The 16951-nt window shown below is 42.5% G+C and overlaps 1 protein-coding gene across 1 annotated transcript in view; it reads right to left on the minus strand.

Annotated features, from left to right (window-relative positions):
• Nucleotides 1–16951, minus strand: part of TENM2 (teneurin transmembrane protein 2) — a 1128689-nt gene that overhangs the window by 48362 nt on the left and 1063376 nt on the right. Inside the window, exons 17-21 of the mRNA XM_075010154.1 lie at nt 11460–11579; nt 9241–9502; nt 8181–8448; nt 7287–7430; nt 2552–2801 (exon numbers count right to left, since the gene is read on the minus strand). Coding sequence (XP_074866255.1) covers nt 2552–2801; nt 7287–7430; nt 8181–8448; nt 9241–9502; nt 11460–11579 — 1044 coding nt within the window. The remainder of the gene's footprint in view (nt 1–2551; nt 2802–7286; nt 7431–8180; nt 8449–9240; nt 9503–11459; nt 11580–16951) is intronic.

Consider the following 16951-nt stretch of genomic DNA (forward strand, 5'->3'; position numbering starts at 1 on the left):
GTCTGTTTCACGTTCCATTATTGACTTACATTTACTCTATAACCTCTAGATCATTTTCAGTGTTACTACCACTTCAGCCCTAATTTTAAGGTGTGCCTTTGATTTTTAACTTCCTAAATGAAGTACTTTGCCCTTATCTTTAATGAATTTTATTTTGTTGATGTCAGACCAATTCTCCAATTTGTCTAGGTCCTTTGGATTTTGTATTCTGATCTCTGAACTGACTGCCCTCCCAGCCTGTGGCATAATTATTTTTCTAAAGGCAGTATACAGCCCGATTGGGTGAAATAAATTAATAATGTAAAATGAGGAGTCATAGAGTGCAATGATGTTCTACAATGATAAATGTTTATGGGGGTCACACAGCCACACAAATTACCTACTCTAAGTATATATTGATCTACCAATAGGAAGCATGGCCAGTTACTAAGGTCTGTGGTTATTTCACATCTGCTGATAATAATGATCAGTCTGTTGTCTAGAATGATGCTTTAAGTCACCCCAGTGGTAGGGAGGTATTGATGTGCCAAAATGCACAAGACAGGTGTCAGGGGAGGGGCTCAAACATAGAGTGGTCCTGATTCTGACCTCACTTGTGCTGATATAAAACAGGACTCACACCACTTAAGTCAACAGAATTACATCAGTGGAAAACTGGTGGGAGACCAAAATCAGATCCATTTATCTCTTCCTAGCCAGCCATTTTGCTATGTTTATAGGTCCTGAAAGTGAAGCAGTTGGTTACGGGGGAATTAGAGAACTAGCCGAGCTATTAGAATTTCTTGAGGTTTTTGGCAACTCTTTGAAGTTTACAAGAGCAGTAGTTTGATCACAGTGCATCTCTTGACACCCAACAAGTCAGCTGCAGAAGTACGAAGACGACGTTCAGGTTGGACCCAATCATATAATTTTTCCTTGTGTAAGGAATTAATTTCTGTCCAAAGACTAAGCAGCAAGGACTAGCCACATGGGTGAGGTTTGCGGGCTTCCCTTTCCCAGAGGGAAGAACAAAGGCAGTGAAGAGAAATGAGTGAAATGGCTCACAATACACTGGTACCTTTTCTGTTTATGTGACCAAATCCTCAGCAATTGTTTGTGAACAGTGAGGTAACTTTTAATAACTATAGTATCCTGATTACACACGCTGCTCTGTGATATCAGCCTGACTTTAGCTGCAGTGACTGAATCTAAAGAAAGATATTTAAAAATGTGAGGAAGGAGAAAGAAGTGGGGACAGTGGCCATCCAAATACTGATATCACAACCTCTTCTGAGCTCAAGCAGGGGTGAGGAACCGGACTTGAGGTCCAGATCTGGCCCATGGCTTGCCTGGATCCAGACCCCAGTGCTCAGGGCTCCCTTCACCAGCATCTGGACTGGACTGGGTGGTGGATGGGGAGCTCTGAGCCTAGCTGGCCAGATCAGGCAGGTCGGAGCTGACTCCAGCCCACAGGCTCTGATGAGGCATATGGAGGGCAGGAAGCGGTGCCACCACCACTCCCCGCTCCCCCGTCTGACTGGAGGAATGACAGTATAGAGAGGCTTCACCTGTCTCTCTGACTGGCTGGAATTAGGGCAGTTCCTGGCAGCAGCTGGAGAAAAAGCTCCCTGGAGAGGCTTTTCTCCCACTGCTGCTGTTTTCCCAGCCAGGAGAGGGGGAGGCAGCAGCAGAGCATGGAGGCAAGTGCCTCCCCTCAGCCTGCTTCTGCCCTCTCCTCCTGCCCAGAGCCCCCATCCTGCTCTTGCACACCCTCCCACATAGACCCCCACTCTCAGCCCATCACTGCGCCCTGCCTCCTGCCCAGACCCCTCACATTGTCTGCTTCTGAATGCCCACTGCTGCCCCCAGCCCGCTTGTGCACCTTACCTCCCACCCAGATCCCCAAAAGCTATCCCACTCCTGCCCCCTCTTCCACCCAGATCCCCTGTCTTTAGTCTCTTCCTGTACAGTCCCCAAACACCTACTCCCAGCCCACTCCTGCACCCTCCCTCCATTCAGACCACACTTGTGCTCCCCAGCAGACTCCTCCCACACCCTGAACCCCGATTTTTGATATCACTGTGGGGCCCCAGAAGAGTTAATCTCACCTGCAGGGAAGCCCTTAACCTCAGTCTCCAAACGCCTGCCTGTGGTACTGAAGCATTTGGTTTTCACTGTTACATGGTCCCTGGCTGATCTTCCTGTGGGTTAGTGGCTCCAGACCACAAAAAAGGGTTCCCTGCCCTGCTTTACGGCCCTGGTGCATTGCTCTGACTCACCATTTTCTTGAAAACCAGGTAGGCCTAGTCTAATAGTAAAGAGACACTGTAATAAGTGATTAATAAAAATTGAAAACAAATTTATTTTTCTTTGATCATCTTCGATTTTTTTCTCCTCCATTAACGTTTGTTGCTGTATCATCCATAGATCTGGAGCTATGCTTTTCTGCATTTCCACACTGGAAACTTATCAGGTGTCAAGTGACAGTGCTTTAGAAAATTAAAACAAGCAATAGGAAAACTGGGTTTCAGCACAGATAACATCAGTCAGAGGGCTACATTTGACACCTTACCTTAATTCCAAAATACTGGTGACATTCCTAGATGGGAAGATGCGCCGAATATAGTTAAAATCCCCAACAAAGAGGCTTCCATCAATTCCCACTGCAAGTGCCACAGGGGCCAAAAGCTTGTTTCCTTCTGCAAGACCATTGCAACTTGGGCAGGAGATGCTCCTTCGGCGCCCATTTCCCATAATACTGGTGATCACAGCTGGCTGCTGAGTTAGAAACTGATTCTCTCCACTGCCTTTATGCAGTATTCCTAACAGTGAAAGGAAATGGAAGTGATTACTATGGTAATTTGGAAAGTTGGCCTTTAGAGGAGTTCCGTTTTAACAACTGATGTTTGCAGGGTGTAAGGTGAAGTACCTTCAGTTGCATGATCTCACAACACCACATTGTGGAGAGGGATAGTTGTTTTCAGGGCAGCCTGAGCAAAAGAGTTGCTCAGGTAGAAGCAAAATTAAAAGTGTAAGGTTGGATCATCTTAGAAGACAATATAGTACCCTATTGTTCTGAGTCAAATCATTGTTGTATATCTCTTTCTTCTCCCATCCTATAGAAGCAGCTTAAAGGAGGACCACTGTTATATGTCATTGAGTTGAAAGCAAAGAGACAAAAAACGGACAGCACTTTTTCTTCATGAGCATAGCCCCTGAGCCCTCTCTTTGGGGAAGATTTTGTGTTACCTCTCATGTCCTCTTCCTTCTCTGCCTCTCCCTCTCTTGATCCCTCTTGCTGTCCTCCTCACTTGTCCAAGGACAGCAAAAGAGATGAAGGAGAAGAAAGGGAAAACTCTTAGACACAAGCAAAATGTCTAAAGGGACTTCCAAGGGCTAAAAGGAAAGTGTGCAGAGAAACATCTTGATTTCTGTGGCTGGGAAGAATATCTGAATTGAGACTGCCAGCCAACAACCCTGAGGGATGAAGGAAGTCCTGCTTCCTCTGGGTCTGCAAGATACTGTGCCTCTAAACAGCACAGACAAGCTACCACTAACAACCTGGCCAAATAAAACACTGGAGAAAACGAACAGATGCCTGTTCATTTAAAAATCCACATACTGTGTCTTTAAGTGAAGAGGTTTATATCATGGCCATGAGCGCACATGTGTTACAAACATCACACCATATGCAAAGGTCCAATGCATATGCTGGTACATAGAATATGCCACAGAATTCAACCTGTCACATAGCATCCATGAATGTATGTGTTAAATAAACTAACTTTACTAATTTTGAATACTACACCTAGGTTTCTCATGTAATTAAGTATTCTCCAACTTGTGAAAAAAATAAGCAAGGGACACAAGTCTCCAACTCCCTTAGTTTTGCTAGTAAAAAACATGAAGAACAGTAACCATTTTAGGTCTGACTGCATAATTATTAGCTTAAGGCACAATGTCTAAGACATAAAGGCTATGTCTACATGAGAAGGTTTTTCTGGCATAACTGGGCTTTTGTCAGAAAAACCCACAGAGCGTCTATGTGCAAAAGGGGCTTTGCTGACAGTCTGTTGAAAAAACTTGGCACATCCATGAGCAGCTTTATACCGCTCCATGTTCAGGTATAATGCCTTTCATGGCAGTTTTCTGTTAACAAAACAGCCATGTAGATGCTCTGGAGCCCTTTTGTCTAGATACGGGGCTTCTGGTTCAATGGGCAGCCCTGTTTGCAGAGTTTCTGGTCAGCCATTCTGTTGAGAGAGGGCCAGGCAATCTGGCTTCTTGCCATTGACAGAGCGGATTGCTCGTTCGATCTGCTTTTATGTGTAGATGCAATCTGTTTGCAGAGTTTCTGGTCAGCTGTTCTATCAAGAGAGGGCCAGGCAGTCTGGCTGCTCTCTGTCGATAGAAGATTGAAAGAGCAATCCACTCTATGTGTAGATGCAATCTGTCAACAGAAGTTTTGCTGGAAAGTCACTTCTGACAGTAACTTTGTCAGCAGATAGCTGTAGTGTAGATGTAGACAAAGAAGGAAACAGAAGAAGTGATGACAAAAATAGACTAATAGGAATAATTGGAGAGAAATAGAGTAGTTAGCAACTGCATATTAAGTAATTAATGGAGCTTCACTTTGTTTTGCAATGCACAGTTAACTATGTTATGGCTGTAGAAATATTTGTTCTTTTTCAGACGATACGCTCCTATTGGTAAGGCCATATCTCTCTCCATGGCTACGTCTACACGTGCACGCTACATCGAAATAGCTTATTTCGATGAATAGCGTCTACACATCCTCCAGAGCTGGTGCCGTCGATGTTCAACGTCGACGTTGGGCAGCACCACATCGAAATAGGCGCTGCGAGGGAACGTCTACACGCCAAAGTAGGACACATCGAAATAAGGGTGCCAGGCACAGCTGCAGACAGAGTCACAGGGCAGACTCAAAAGCAAGTCGCTCCCTTAAAGGGCCCCTCCCAGACACACTTGCACTAAACAGCACAAGATACACAGAGCCGACAACTAGTTGCAGACCTTGTGCATGCAGCATGGATCCCCAGCTGCAGCAGCAGTAGCCAGAAGCCCTGGGCTACGGGCTGCTGCACATGGTGACCATAGAGCCCCGCAGGGGCTGGAGAGAGAGAGTCTCTCAACCCCCCCCAGCTGATGGCCGCCATGGAGGACCCTGCTATTTCGATGTTGCGGGACGCGGATCGTCTACACGTTCCCTACTTTGACGTTGAACGTCGAAGTAGGGCGCTATTCCCATCCCCTCATGGGGTTAGCGACTTCGACGTCTCACCGCCTAACATCGATTTCAACTTCGAAATAGCGCCCAACACGTGCAGACGTGACGGGCGCTATTTCGAAGTTGCCACCGCTACTTCGAAATAGCGTGCACGTGTAGACGCGGCTCATGTGTGTGAATCACATGGCCCATTTTAGGTGCTTGTTATAATATAAATAATTTAGTTGCAGAAAAATTGCATAACTGCATGGACCATATACAGAAAGTAAGATAATTACAGCAATAAGAATAACTTGTGCGCTGAAATCTTGGCCATTTAAAGCCTGTTACTGACCTACAAATGCTACCTAAACTCTTTTTGTCCAGCTTCTTAAGAATTTCAGGTGTCCTAAGGCTACTTAAAATAAGTTTCTTCATATACTGCCACAGTCAGTACTTCAGTTAGCTCATTAAACAGATCCTTACAGTCTGAGTCAAAACTGGCATTTAACAGATTACCTGCTTCAACATATTAAAAAAAATTGAGTCTCATTATCTATCCCCCGTCCCCAGAGTCTTCTCAAGCCTATTCTTGGTTCTTATGGGAAGTATTTCCTCATGGCTAAATTCTAGCCAAGCAAATTTGATGAAAGAAACAGGCAAAAAAAGAAAAAAACAAAACCCAATCCAAAAATACCTCAATACAACTTCTAGCAGAATTCAGAGTCCGCTAGAAAGTAAAAACATAGAAACACTATTTCTTTATGATCTCCCCTAGAACCCAATGCGAAGGGGTCAAAATTTAGAATTACAATGAACCTTACTTCCCTGTTTCCAGAGGCCTTCAAAGATGATACAAATATTTGCACAAAGTGCTTTATGCTCAAAGGCTGCTTTTAAGTGTCTGCGCATCTCCCTCATGCCCAGTGGAAAAACATCCCAAGTTCAGAAGGGAAGAAACTGATGAAGGTATTTCTGGCTGGTATGTGCATTACTAGATTCCTGTCCTAACATTTCCCAGTTCCTCATATTGTGAATCCCTAACACCATGGTAGGTCCGAAAATGGCATTTTTTCAGGTTTGCCTGGGATAGAGTTATTGTGCAATGAAATAGAGAACTCCCTTCAGGGTTAGTGCTGCAGCAGCATGTGTCCTCTCATCTGATGCCACTTGGTCACTTCAATTGCCATGTCCCTGGCCTCTGTTTTAACTCTAATTTGACTCAAGTCCAATTTATGTTTGATATTATGACTATCGAGGTACTGGGGTCTCCCAGGTCACGCCATGTATTTCTCAGAGTTTTCCCTAGGCTTATGCTTTAGGAGGATTACAGAAGACAAAGGCATACACAAGAGCAGCGCCTATACTACAGTGATCCTTTGAAAGAAGGTCTTCCAGATGAGATCTTCTGAAAAAACTTCTTTCAAAAGATCACGTCTACACAAAATAAATGGATCGAAAGATCAAGCTGCTCTTTCGATAGAGAGCGTCCACACAGCTCCAGCCCTGTAGAAAGAACGGGCCAGGGATAGAAGAATCCAGTGCCATGAGGACTGCTTTTTCGAAAGAAAGGCCTGTAGAGCATCAACACACACACTTTTTTTCAAAAGAATCTTTCTGAAAAAGGCCAGCAGAAGAAGGGCTGTGTTCTTTCAATTTCAGATCGAGAGAGTGCATTTTGTGTGTAGACGCTGTGCAGGTTTTTTGCAAAAAGGCCCGGCTTTTCCAAAAACACTTGCTAGTGTAGATGCAGCCAAGGTATCAGAAAAAGACCCAGAGGAGACTGGCAGAATAAGGGGAGGAAGATAAAGGATCAGTGGAGCAGAAGGAAAAGCTTGGGAATTTAAGAATGTGCTACTTCATGGCAGGGTAAGAAGTGATTCTTGGTAAAATGAGACAATAATTCTTAGATACAAAAACATTTCAGACTTTACAGAACTTTTCAGAAATGTAGCAAGAAAAACACTGAAACTGGATTTGGACTCATGTAACTACAAACCATGCAATGAAGTTTCTACAGATGGATGGGAGTTACTAGAGAGCATGTAGTTCAGAAAACATGGGAAGCCAGTTAACTCACCACTCTTGACATTAAGCACATGATGTTTATCCAAAGACCAGCCCCCTAGATTTGAGGGATCTAGTTCAAAGCCTTGCAGCAGCGCTGTCCTCTTCTCCCATAAAATCAGGCTGGGACAAGTCTCATATTCAAAGCCCACAGAAACTAGGGGAAAATGGTGATTACTGCTTAAACAGCGAATGAAAATGACTGTACAGTTTTTCACACAGTAAGACAATGGCTTTCCAAATAGTAAGAAAATTGTTTCCCAGATAATGTAAATGGGATGGAGTGATTAGATTCTTCTCTTTCATTTCACAATATTAAACTCAGATCTTTGACTTAATTCAGCTTGAAATGTGATTCCCTTGTAGTCTGCAGGGACCTGGTGACCTTTTCATTGAATAATTGGCTTTGAGAAATGACCAGTTGGATGAGGGGAAAGTAGGAAAAATCATTAAAAAAAATCAAATAAAAATTCTGCTATTATGTTACAATCTGGGATTCAACTTTGAATTATCCTGATAGCCACCACATTTACTTATTATATTTAATTTAATTGCATTTTTTCCATCTGGTATGTAACAGCTCATTTAAATTGGGATTAGAGATGGCAACATCTTGTTTTAGCATGTATGTCTATGCACACTCAGACTACGTATATTTACATGGGATGTGTGAGTTTTTCAGAGAAGAGGTGCTATTGTGGGCAAGTCTTTAGAATACTGTGAAAGTGCAGGAGCAAGCAGATCTTTGAAATTGGATTATCTTTCCAGATTCACATGGCTATCGTATCTATTTGTCAAAACCTTACAGCAATTGTTCACATTTTCATGTACTGCTATAAAAGGAGTTACATAGGTTTTTAAGATCATTATCATTTGAAAGTTTTAGCATTTGAACATCATGACGTACCTACAGCATCGGACAATCCATAAACCTTTTGGCCATATGCATCAGTTTTGTCCCAGATAAATGTATATGCCAAATTAGGGGATGCTTGGAATGATTTTTGAAACAAATGCCCTTCCACAGCTACCATCAGATGAACTTTAATTAGATTCAGTGGCACAATAGATTGGGTCATGGCGATCTTAAGCAAAGATTTGTATCCAGCCGTACGTGAACTCAGGTAGCAGAGCTTTATGTTGGAACCAGGGAGCTCAATTTCTTCATGAAGAACCTGGATGGAAACACAGAGCTGACACATTAAACTTGCCCCTGTACTCTTTATTTAGAATAGATATCTCTTTGAATTTTACTTATGCACGAACATGTTTTCTATGGCTGAAAATTTGTATCCTTGCCCTGCTGCAGTGATGCAGTTGAGGTGATTTCTGGATTAATAAATGTGTCGCTCTTATGTTTTCTTTCTGAAAACAGTCTCGTGGAAAAAGTGTAAATAAAAACAACAGGCTTTATTGCTAGTTATATACATAGGGGCCACAGGAGGCTGTAATTATATGAACCTCCAACTTCCTCTGACAATCGGTATAAAGCAAGAGGCATGCCAAGATGGAACAAACCAGCAATAATAATAGTAATAATAATAATAATAATACCAGTGTAGATCATTAAATAACCCCTTATCATTTATCCCCCTGACTAGCATAAGAGAAAGCAGCTTGTGGTTAGTTGCATACACAAAGTTTTTGCAAAATTCACTTGAAATAGCTTCAGCTATAGTTAGAAATACACAGGACTCCATATACAATGTGATAATGAGAGGCAGTAGGAGAGAGCATAAGGTAGTCAAAAGAGAGATGCCTGGGTGAGATAAGCCTAGCACCGCTTCTTTAAGCTTCATTAGAGAAGTCTGTCTTTTGGCTCATCTGTGAGAATCAATACACAAGGGTCACAAATAAAGTCCAGTGAGTGGATGGTGAAACTCTGATAATTGGATGTATCATCTCTGTTGTGTGGCTATCATAGTGAGCAAGTGTGTCTACATTCTTTTCACTCCCACAATTCATACCTGGGTTTCCGGTACAATGGGATTCTGACCAGGAGCATCACTGAAGAACGTTGAAAGTGGTGATGAAATGATGATTGGATCAGGACGGACAAAGCCACTTAAATCACAGCTAGGAATGGAGTTCTCCTCAGTTTTCATCACTAGTGTATCCATGGCGTAGAAGCTATTCCATGGCAGCCATACCGTCCTCTCCTGACTCATGAAGGGGGCTCGCTCAAAGTGCAGAATTAGGGAAGCCCCACCATTTGCAATCAAGTCAAACCTAGGAAAATGTGGGCTTAACATAAGAGGTGACCAGATTGAATAGTTCCACAGTGATCACATTCCCACCAAATGGAAATTAATGATAAGATTTAAAACATGCATCTTGTCTCAGGCAGGTCATAATGGAAAGTGGAACCATTAACGTCTAAGCTGCAGGTTGAAATTCAGACATGATCACCAATAACTTGGGCTGTGTCTACACTGTGCAATTTACTGCAGCATAGTTGTGCCGCTACAGCAGTGCTGCTGTAAGGTATGCTGTACAGCCACTCTTCGTTAGTAGGAGAGAGCTGACAAAATAAGACCACCCCTAACCCAGGGTGGTGGTTTAGTGAGCAGGAGGTTGTCTCCCCGACAAAGCACAGTCCACCCATGTGCGTTTTCTTGGTAAAACTTTTGTCCATCGGGATCTTTTTCTCACACCCTGACCAATAAAAGTGACACTGACTAGAGGGCAATGTTGTCATGGCCTTAAATACCACTCTCACAGACTTTCTTAAGTGAACAAAGGTCCATCTCTCCAAACGACCACCGCATCTGATGCTAATCAGCAACCCTATAAACATTCTCAACAGAAAAGGCAAGGTCTTACTGAGCCTGAATACTGAATGAGCTTTTCTCTCAGGTTCTGTGCCCCGGAGCAATGCTGTAATGTAGGACACTGGTAGAGAAGTAATGGGACACTTGTGTTTGTTTCGTGGCTCAGCAAATAATTTTTGTCTCCAGGATCATTGATCTACCACTTTTCAGAAGCCCAGAGATGACAGGTAACTGTTGACGGGGGTGGGGAGAATAATACAGTTTAAAAGTTCTGGTGGTATGCATCAGGGTTCAGGGCAGGACACATAACCCTGTCAGAAATATGGAATGGGGGCATATGACTCCACATGCCCCCCGCCCACACCCATTGCCTCTAAGAAGCACAAACCCCTCACATTTAACTCCCATCCCAACTACAATTTAAATACGCATGCCCATTAGCCCTTGGAAATCTGGCCTCCATAAGTAAAATACTCATGGATCTCTCTTGCAAGAGAGTGCTAGAATGGTTAAATTTCATGCGTTATATTTTCTCTTGGCAATGCAATGAACTGAATTATCCAGTATATAGAATAATGTAAAACAATAACATAACAGGGCCTGATTCACAACTGAGTTACCACAGAGTAATGCTATTGATTTCAAACTACTACACATTAGTTTGATAACGAGTAATACACTGGACTGGATGGAAACTCACATACCCTCTGTGTTGATTCATGCCCCTTATTCCAATTCAAAATTTTTGTGGACTCTAAATACATAGAAAACTGCAAATATTGACAGTGCATTTTCAATAGATGTTTTGTTTTCATGCCATGTCCAATAAATTAGCTAAACCATGACACTTTCATTTTTGTTTGAGCTGTGCTGGTGTGCATTTCAAATCCGATGATACAAGAGGGAAAAAAGCAGCTCTTCACACAGCAGGGAATTGTCTAAGTATATTCAATTAGAATCTTTTGATTATGTTCTACCCTGAAGAAACTCTAAAGATAGTGGATCTTCAAAAAGGAAAGATAGAGGCAGAAGGGAACTTTTAACAAAATATACTGTTCTATAATGATACTTTTTTTCAGCCGCATGTTGGCCTGCCTTGCATTTTAAACTGAAATATTTCTGGTCTCAGCTGGATATTGCTGTAGTCCACAAATGTTTTCATAGATACAGGGCAATTTATTTGAAAGTAAGTCTGACTGCTAACACATTATTATCAAAACTCAGCCTTTTTATATTTACTTTCCGTTAGTATTCAAAATGCTATGTGAAAAATTACTTTTGTGTTTACTTGATAGCTCTTTGGCCCAGTAGGAATTCTATGCATGATGCCACATGGTTCCACTAGATAGCACCATCTGTTAATCAGCACAGATATTACATACTAAGTAGGTGCAGAATGAAATAACTTCACTTACGTGCCATCCTGACGAGTGATGGTGTAGCCGTACTTTGGATACTTGACAAATGACACATTGACTCCAACGAGTGGAGTCCCATCTGTAGTCACTACTTGACCTCTTATAAGAGACACAAGACTGAAAAAGAAACACAATTGGTGCTAATCACGAAAACAAGTGTGGTGTTTATAAACAGACTACGGACAGTATTCTGACTATATTTACTCTGATTCACTCTGGATCTAAATTAACACAACTCATATCAGCATATTGACCAGATCTATATGTACTCAAACCAGACCAATATGTATGCAAGGAAATTAAAACTTAATCCATATAGAGATGTTTGCAAAAACAACAAGAAGTTCTGTGGCACCTTGTAACTAGCAGATATTTTGGAGCATAAGCTTTCATGATGAAGTGGGTCTTTGCCCATGAAAGTTTATGCTCCCAAATATCTGTTAGCCTATAAGGTGCTGCAGGACTTGTTTTTTTCAGATTCAGATTAACACATCTATCCCTCTGATATAGAGGTGTGTATTTGCTGAATGGAGATGAATGGCCTTATGTGGGAGGGTGATTTGTGATTACTGAAACATCACTCCAGGTTTGCTATCAGAATCACAGGGCAGAAAGGAACCTCAGGAGGTCATTTAGTCCAGCCCCTGCTTCAAGCAGGCTCAACCTCACTAAGTCATCCCAGCCAGGACCTTGTCCAGCTGGGACTTAAAAACCTCAAGGGATAATTTTTTCCTAATATCTAACCTACACCTCTCCCTCTTCAACTTCAGACCATTACTCATTGTTCTGCCATCTGACACCACCGAGAACAGTTTCTCACCCTCCTTTTTAGAGCTCCCCTTCAGGAAGTTGAAGGCTGCTATTAAATTATCCCTCAGTCTTTTCTTCTGCAAACTAACAAGCCCAAATCCCTCAGCCTATCCTCATAGGTCTTGTGCTCCAGACCCTTAATCATTTTTGCTGCCCTTCACTGAACCTGCTCGAGCAAATCCACATCCTTTTCATACTGGGGGGCCCAAAACTGGACACAGTATTCCAGATGTGGCCTCACCAGTGCCGAATAAAGAGGAATAACTACTTCTCTAGATCTGCTTGAAATGCTCCTCCCAGTGCACCCTAGTATGCCGTTAGCCTTCTTGGCTACAAGGGCACACTGTTTACTCATATCCAGCCTTTCATCCATCATAACCCCTTGGTCCCTTTCCATCGTAATGCTGCTGAGCCAGTCAGTCCCCAGCCTGTAAAAATGCTTGGGATTCTTCCGCCCCAGGTGCAGGACTCTACACTTCTCCTTATTGAACCACATCAGATTTCTTTTGGCTCAGTCCTCCAATTTATCCAGTCCCTCCGGATTCTCTCTCTACCCTCCAACAAATCTACCTCTCCCCCTAGTTTTGCATCATCCGCAAACTTGCTGATGTAGAGAAAAATATTCTGGAAGGTCATTCTAGCAATACAAGGTTTTAGATACATTTTCAAAATAGCCTTAAGAGCCTAGGTCCCATTTTCAAAGAAGACTTAGGCACCTAGGGCCATATTTTCAAAGGTACTTCAGCACATAAACACACAGCTAGGAGCCTTGTGGAAAATTTAAGGACTTTAGGTGTTAATTCCCATTGAAATAAAATCTAACAATCTCCTTTGGTGCTTTGGTGCATCTTAATAGGTGCATGTCTTCATTTTTAGGTGCTGAAATATCTTTGCCACTTTGGCGCTGTGTGTCAGATTTACTTCTCATTTCCACTGGTTTAACGTTGGTGCACCTCCACTGATTTCAGTGGAGCTATTCACCAGTGTCAGTCCATTTGTTTTCTGACAGATGTTTTTCCATTAGTATTTGTTCTCCCAGCTTTTGAACTTTGCCCAGTTTCATAACTATGAGATCATCAGAACTGTACAGAGCCATTCCACCTTCCCTGGATTCTATGGACCATCACTATAAACCAGGGGTTAGCAACCCCCAGCATGGGTACCAAGAGTATCACATGAGCCAATTTTCCTCGGCACAAGAGGTGAGTGCTCAGCCCCACATCTCCTGCCCCATGCAGTCAGGAGCTTGCTCAAAGTCATGTCGCCTGTGGATTAACAAAAGTCCAGCTAATGCTTGCAACCACCACCTAAATGGTAAAACTAGGCATTTTAATTTATTAATGAAGCTGTCGTAAGTAGGACTATTAGTGACTTTAAAAAGTATCACTGGCACTCAAACCACAGGTAGAGGCCAAAAGGTTAAATTTAAGCCAAAGAAAGGTTGTTGACCCCTGCTATAAACTCTTGCTCCTCTGAATAATTCTCTCAGTAATGTCAGTTTTTTCCCTTCCTATGGCACTATGGTCTCAAAGTCTACTTCTCCAAAAGAAGAGAGCTCGGGAAGGAATATTTATAGTTCGCACAATTAATTTGCCAAATTACAGTTTGTGTGTAACTTTCAATCATAACTTCTGACATTTGCACACCTTGCCCTGAATCTTGATTTCCAGTAGTTGGTTCTCTCTCAATCAGTACGAAAACAACTTGGAATTGTTTTGCAAAAGGAATAAGTAAAAAGTGAACTGAGATTTCATCATTCAGCCCAAATTAAAAACTTTTCATTTTCCCATGAAGCGTTTTCAACATTTCCCACCACCTTCAATTTGCAGTTACACAGAGAAGACAGGTAATGAAAAGCTTCATTTCTGAATTGACCCTGTACTGGCAGGTCTGCAGCTACTCAGCAGCCTTAACAGACTCTAGGTAATTTGGCAGACACAGATTCTTGACACCTAAGGTTCTTGGACTGAGTCCCAGTTTTAAGACTAGGGTATTAAACTGACCCGCTTTTTGCCAAAACTTGTCAAAATTCACATGCATTTTGGAGTAGATATACTGCTTTATGTTATCCCTTTGAGATCAAATGCTGAAGGGATGCAAACCTCAGGGCACATCTGTCTTTATTAGCAATACCAAAGTCTATTTTTAGAGCTTTGTATGAACTCTTGAAATGTTTAAAATGCTCTGATGTGAATCTCTAAGTGCATTCCATTGGCTGCTAAACAAATGTGCTCTCATTTTTCTTTCATTCCACCCACATATCAGAGAAATATAAGCAGTTCATGAAAACAATCCTTTCTATTGCTTTTTAAAGATTACGAAACCAAGATTTCTCGACCTTCTAGATCAAATAATAATAATTTTTGAAAATGGCATATTGTGGGATATTGGTCTAAACAGAAATCCATGTATATTGCAGACAATATAATTTGGAATATGTTGAAACAGCCCAAATATCTTTACCATACTAGATTTTCTCAAATTATCATATTTAATATATCATTGGTGCATTTAAAATGTAAAAAATAGATTGCATCACATGGAAGTTTTAACAATTCATTTGCTTCCAGTTATCAGACACATGCCTTTAACATACAGTAAATTTACAAACAAAAGGGCATGAGTCTATTCATGATTTTCTCTTGCAATAATACTACCACAGATAACACTAGCTAACATGTAAATTATAGTGATTCCCCATCAATACCATTTGAGGGGTTTTTTAATATCTGTTTTGTGAGCTATTCCCTCATAAGTATGAAAATAATTACATTCCTCATACAATTGTCTTCCTTTTTTTCATATAATAGATGTCAAATGTGAATGCAGTACAAATTAACGTGGCTGTTTTTGTTCAGCAACTTCACACCAACACATCTTTGTCCATGGCTCAGAATGAGCAATGATGAGGACATACTTCTGGGATCATGTTACTTATTATTAGTCCCTCCTGCAGAGTCAACAGGTGGAGCAAATGAGTCTAGTGGTTATTTCCCCGCCCCCTCCATTTCTTGGCAATGGACTGTCAGCAAGAGCTCCAGAGGAAAGAAATTATAATTCATGGGACTTCTTTTGGAAGATGACAACACCTTTGATGTTTGCAGAATTGGAGCCTAGCCTCTTAACAGCACTTTCAACCCCCAGTCTCAGGATTTTTATCTTGAACACTAAAGTTTGGTTCTGCCCACAATTTGGCCTCTGAGATACCAGTCTGGGACACCATTTCCAGAAGTGTCTAAGGTATGTAGGTACATATGCCTTGTTTTCAGGCCCCATTGCAATCCACAACCTCCCTGTGCAGCTGCCATGTACAGTCAGAGGTGTCTGAACTCATGTGGCACCTACGTTTTTGCAATGAAAGTTCCCTAGGATCCTGTATATCCTACCTCTCAACACATGCACTGCTGCCTCAGTGGGCAGCGGGATACCTTCTCCCACCTATGCTTTGGAGTGATTCACCAGCTGGGGGAAGGCAGGAGGTCAACTCCCTGAGTTGTGTGTGAGGCCTGATTTAATAGGAGAGCCCAGAGGCTGCTTAGATCTCCATCAAACTTCCAGGGGGAAGGAGTAGGATTACAACATGTCTTATAACACTTAGGGTACTCACTGAAGACGTGGAACATCACTCATTCAGGTGCTCCTGCTGCCTGATGAGGGGATGGGATTTGAACGACCAGTTAGTTGAGACCCCTAGCCACTGAGCTGTGGGATATTCTGAGGTGGGTCTCCCTCAATCTCTCCAATGGAAGTTATACTACTTTATTTAATTTAGTAATTGAATAATTCAATAGGGTCAGGGAGGGCTCGAATGACTTGAGAGTCAGTGATTTGGGCATTCACCTGAGAAGTGGCCGATCCTTGTTCAAATCCCTTCCTTCACTCAGGCAAAGGGGGCATTGGAACTGGCAGCGTCCCAGGGGAGCAGCCAACCACTGACTTACAAGTTATAAGGGAACTTCTGCTTTTCATCCTCCACTAAAATGCCCCAGATGCAAGCCAAGCAGAGGAGAACCTAGCTTCCCCCTGTTCTTGGGTCACTATGAGAGCTAGGCACCTCCTCGCAGCCCACACGTAGGCACTGAGATGCTGAGAACCCTGGTGACTAGCTTTTAGGTGTCGTAAAAATTGTAGGAACAGCACTGTAATCCACACATAAGTTCCCATTGAAATGAATGGGGACGTATAGGTGCCTTAAATTACAAGCCATAAGAGTCAGCATGCTTGGCAGCTCCCCAGCTAAGACAGGCAATAGGTGGTGTGGATGCTAAGCCCTGTACCTCTCATGGAGATGGGTACCTATGTCCATTTGGAAATCCAGGTCTAAGTGATGTAAAAGCCTAAGCCCTATTTTCAAAAGCAACTTATTCCCATATGGACCATGCAGCAATTAAACACCTGCGACTGGCCTGGTTCAGATGACTTGGGTTTCCAGGGATTGGGCGCAGGGTCTGTAAAACTGGTATATAGATGTTTGGCTTAGGCTGGGACCCTGGCTCTTAGAGTGCATGAGAGAGGGAGATCTGAGAATTCCAGTTCCAGCCCAAGCCCAAATTTCTACACACCAATTTTGATCTCCCCAGCCCAAGCCTCTCAGACCCAGGTCAGCTGCCCTAGGCTAGCTGCAACTGTACCACAGACCATTTATTCCATTGTACAGGTACCCATAGAGGCAGATTTTC

This window comes from Carettochelys insculpta, chromosome 15 (assembly GCF_033958435.1).
Source record: "Carettochelys insculpta isolate YL-2023 chromosome 15, ASM3395843v1, whole genome shotgun sequence".
Lineage (NCBI taxonomy): Eukaryota > Metazoa > Chordata > Testudines > Carettochelyidae > Carettochelys > Carettochelys insculpta.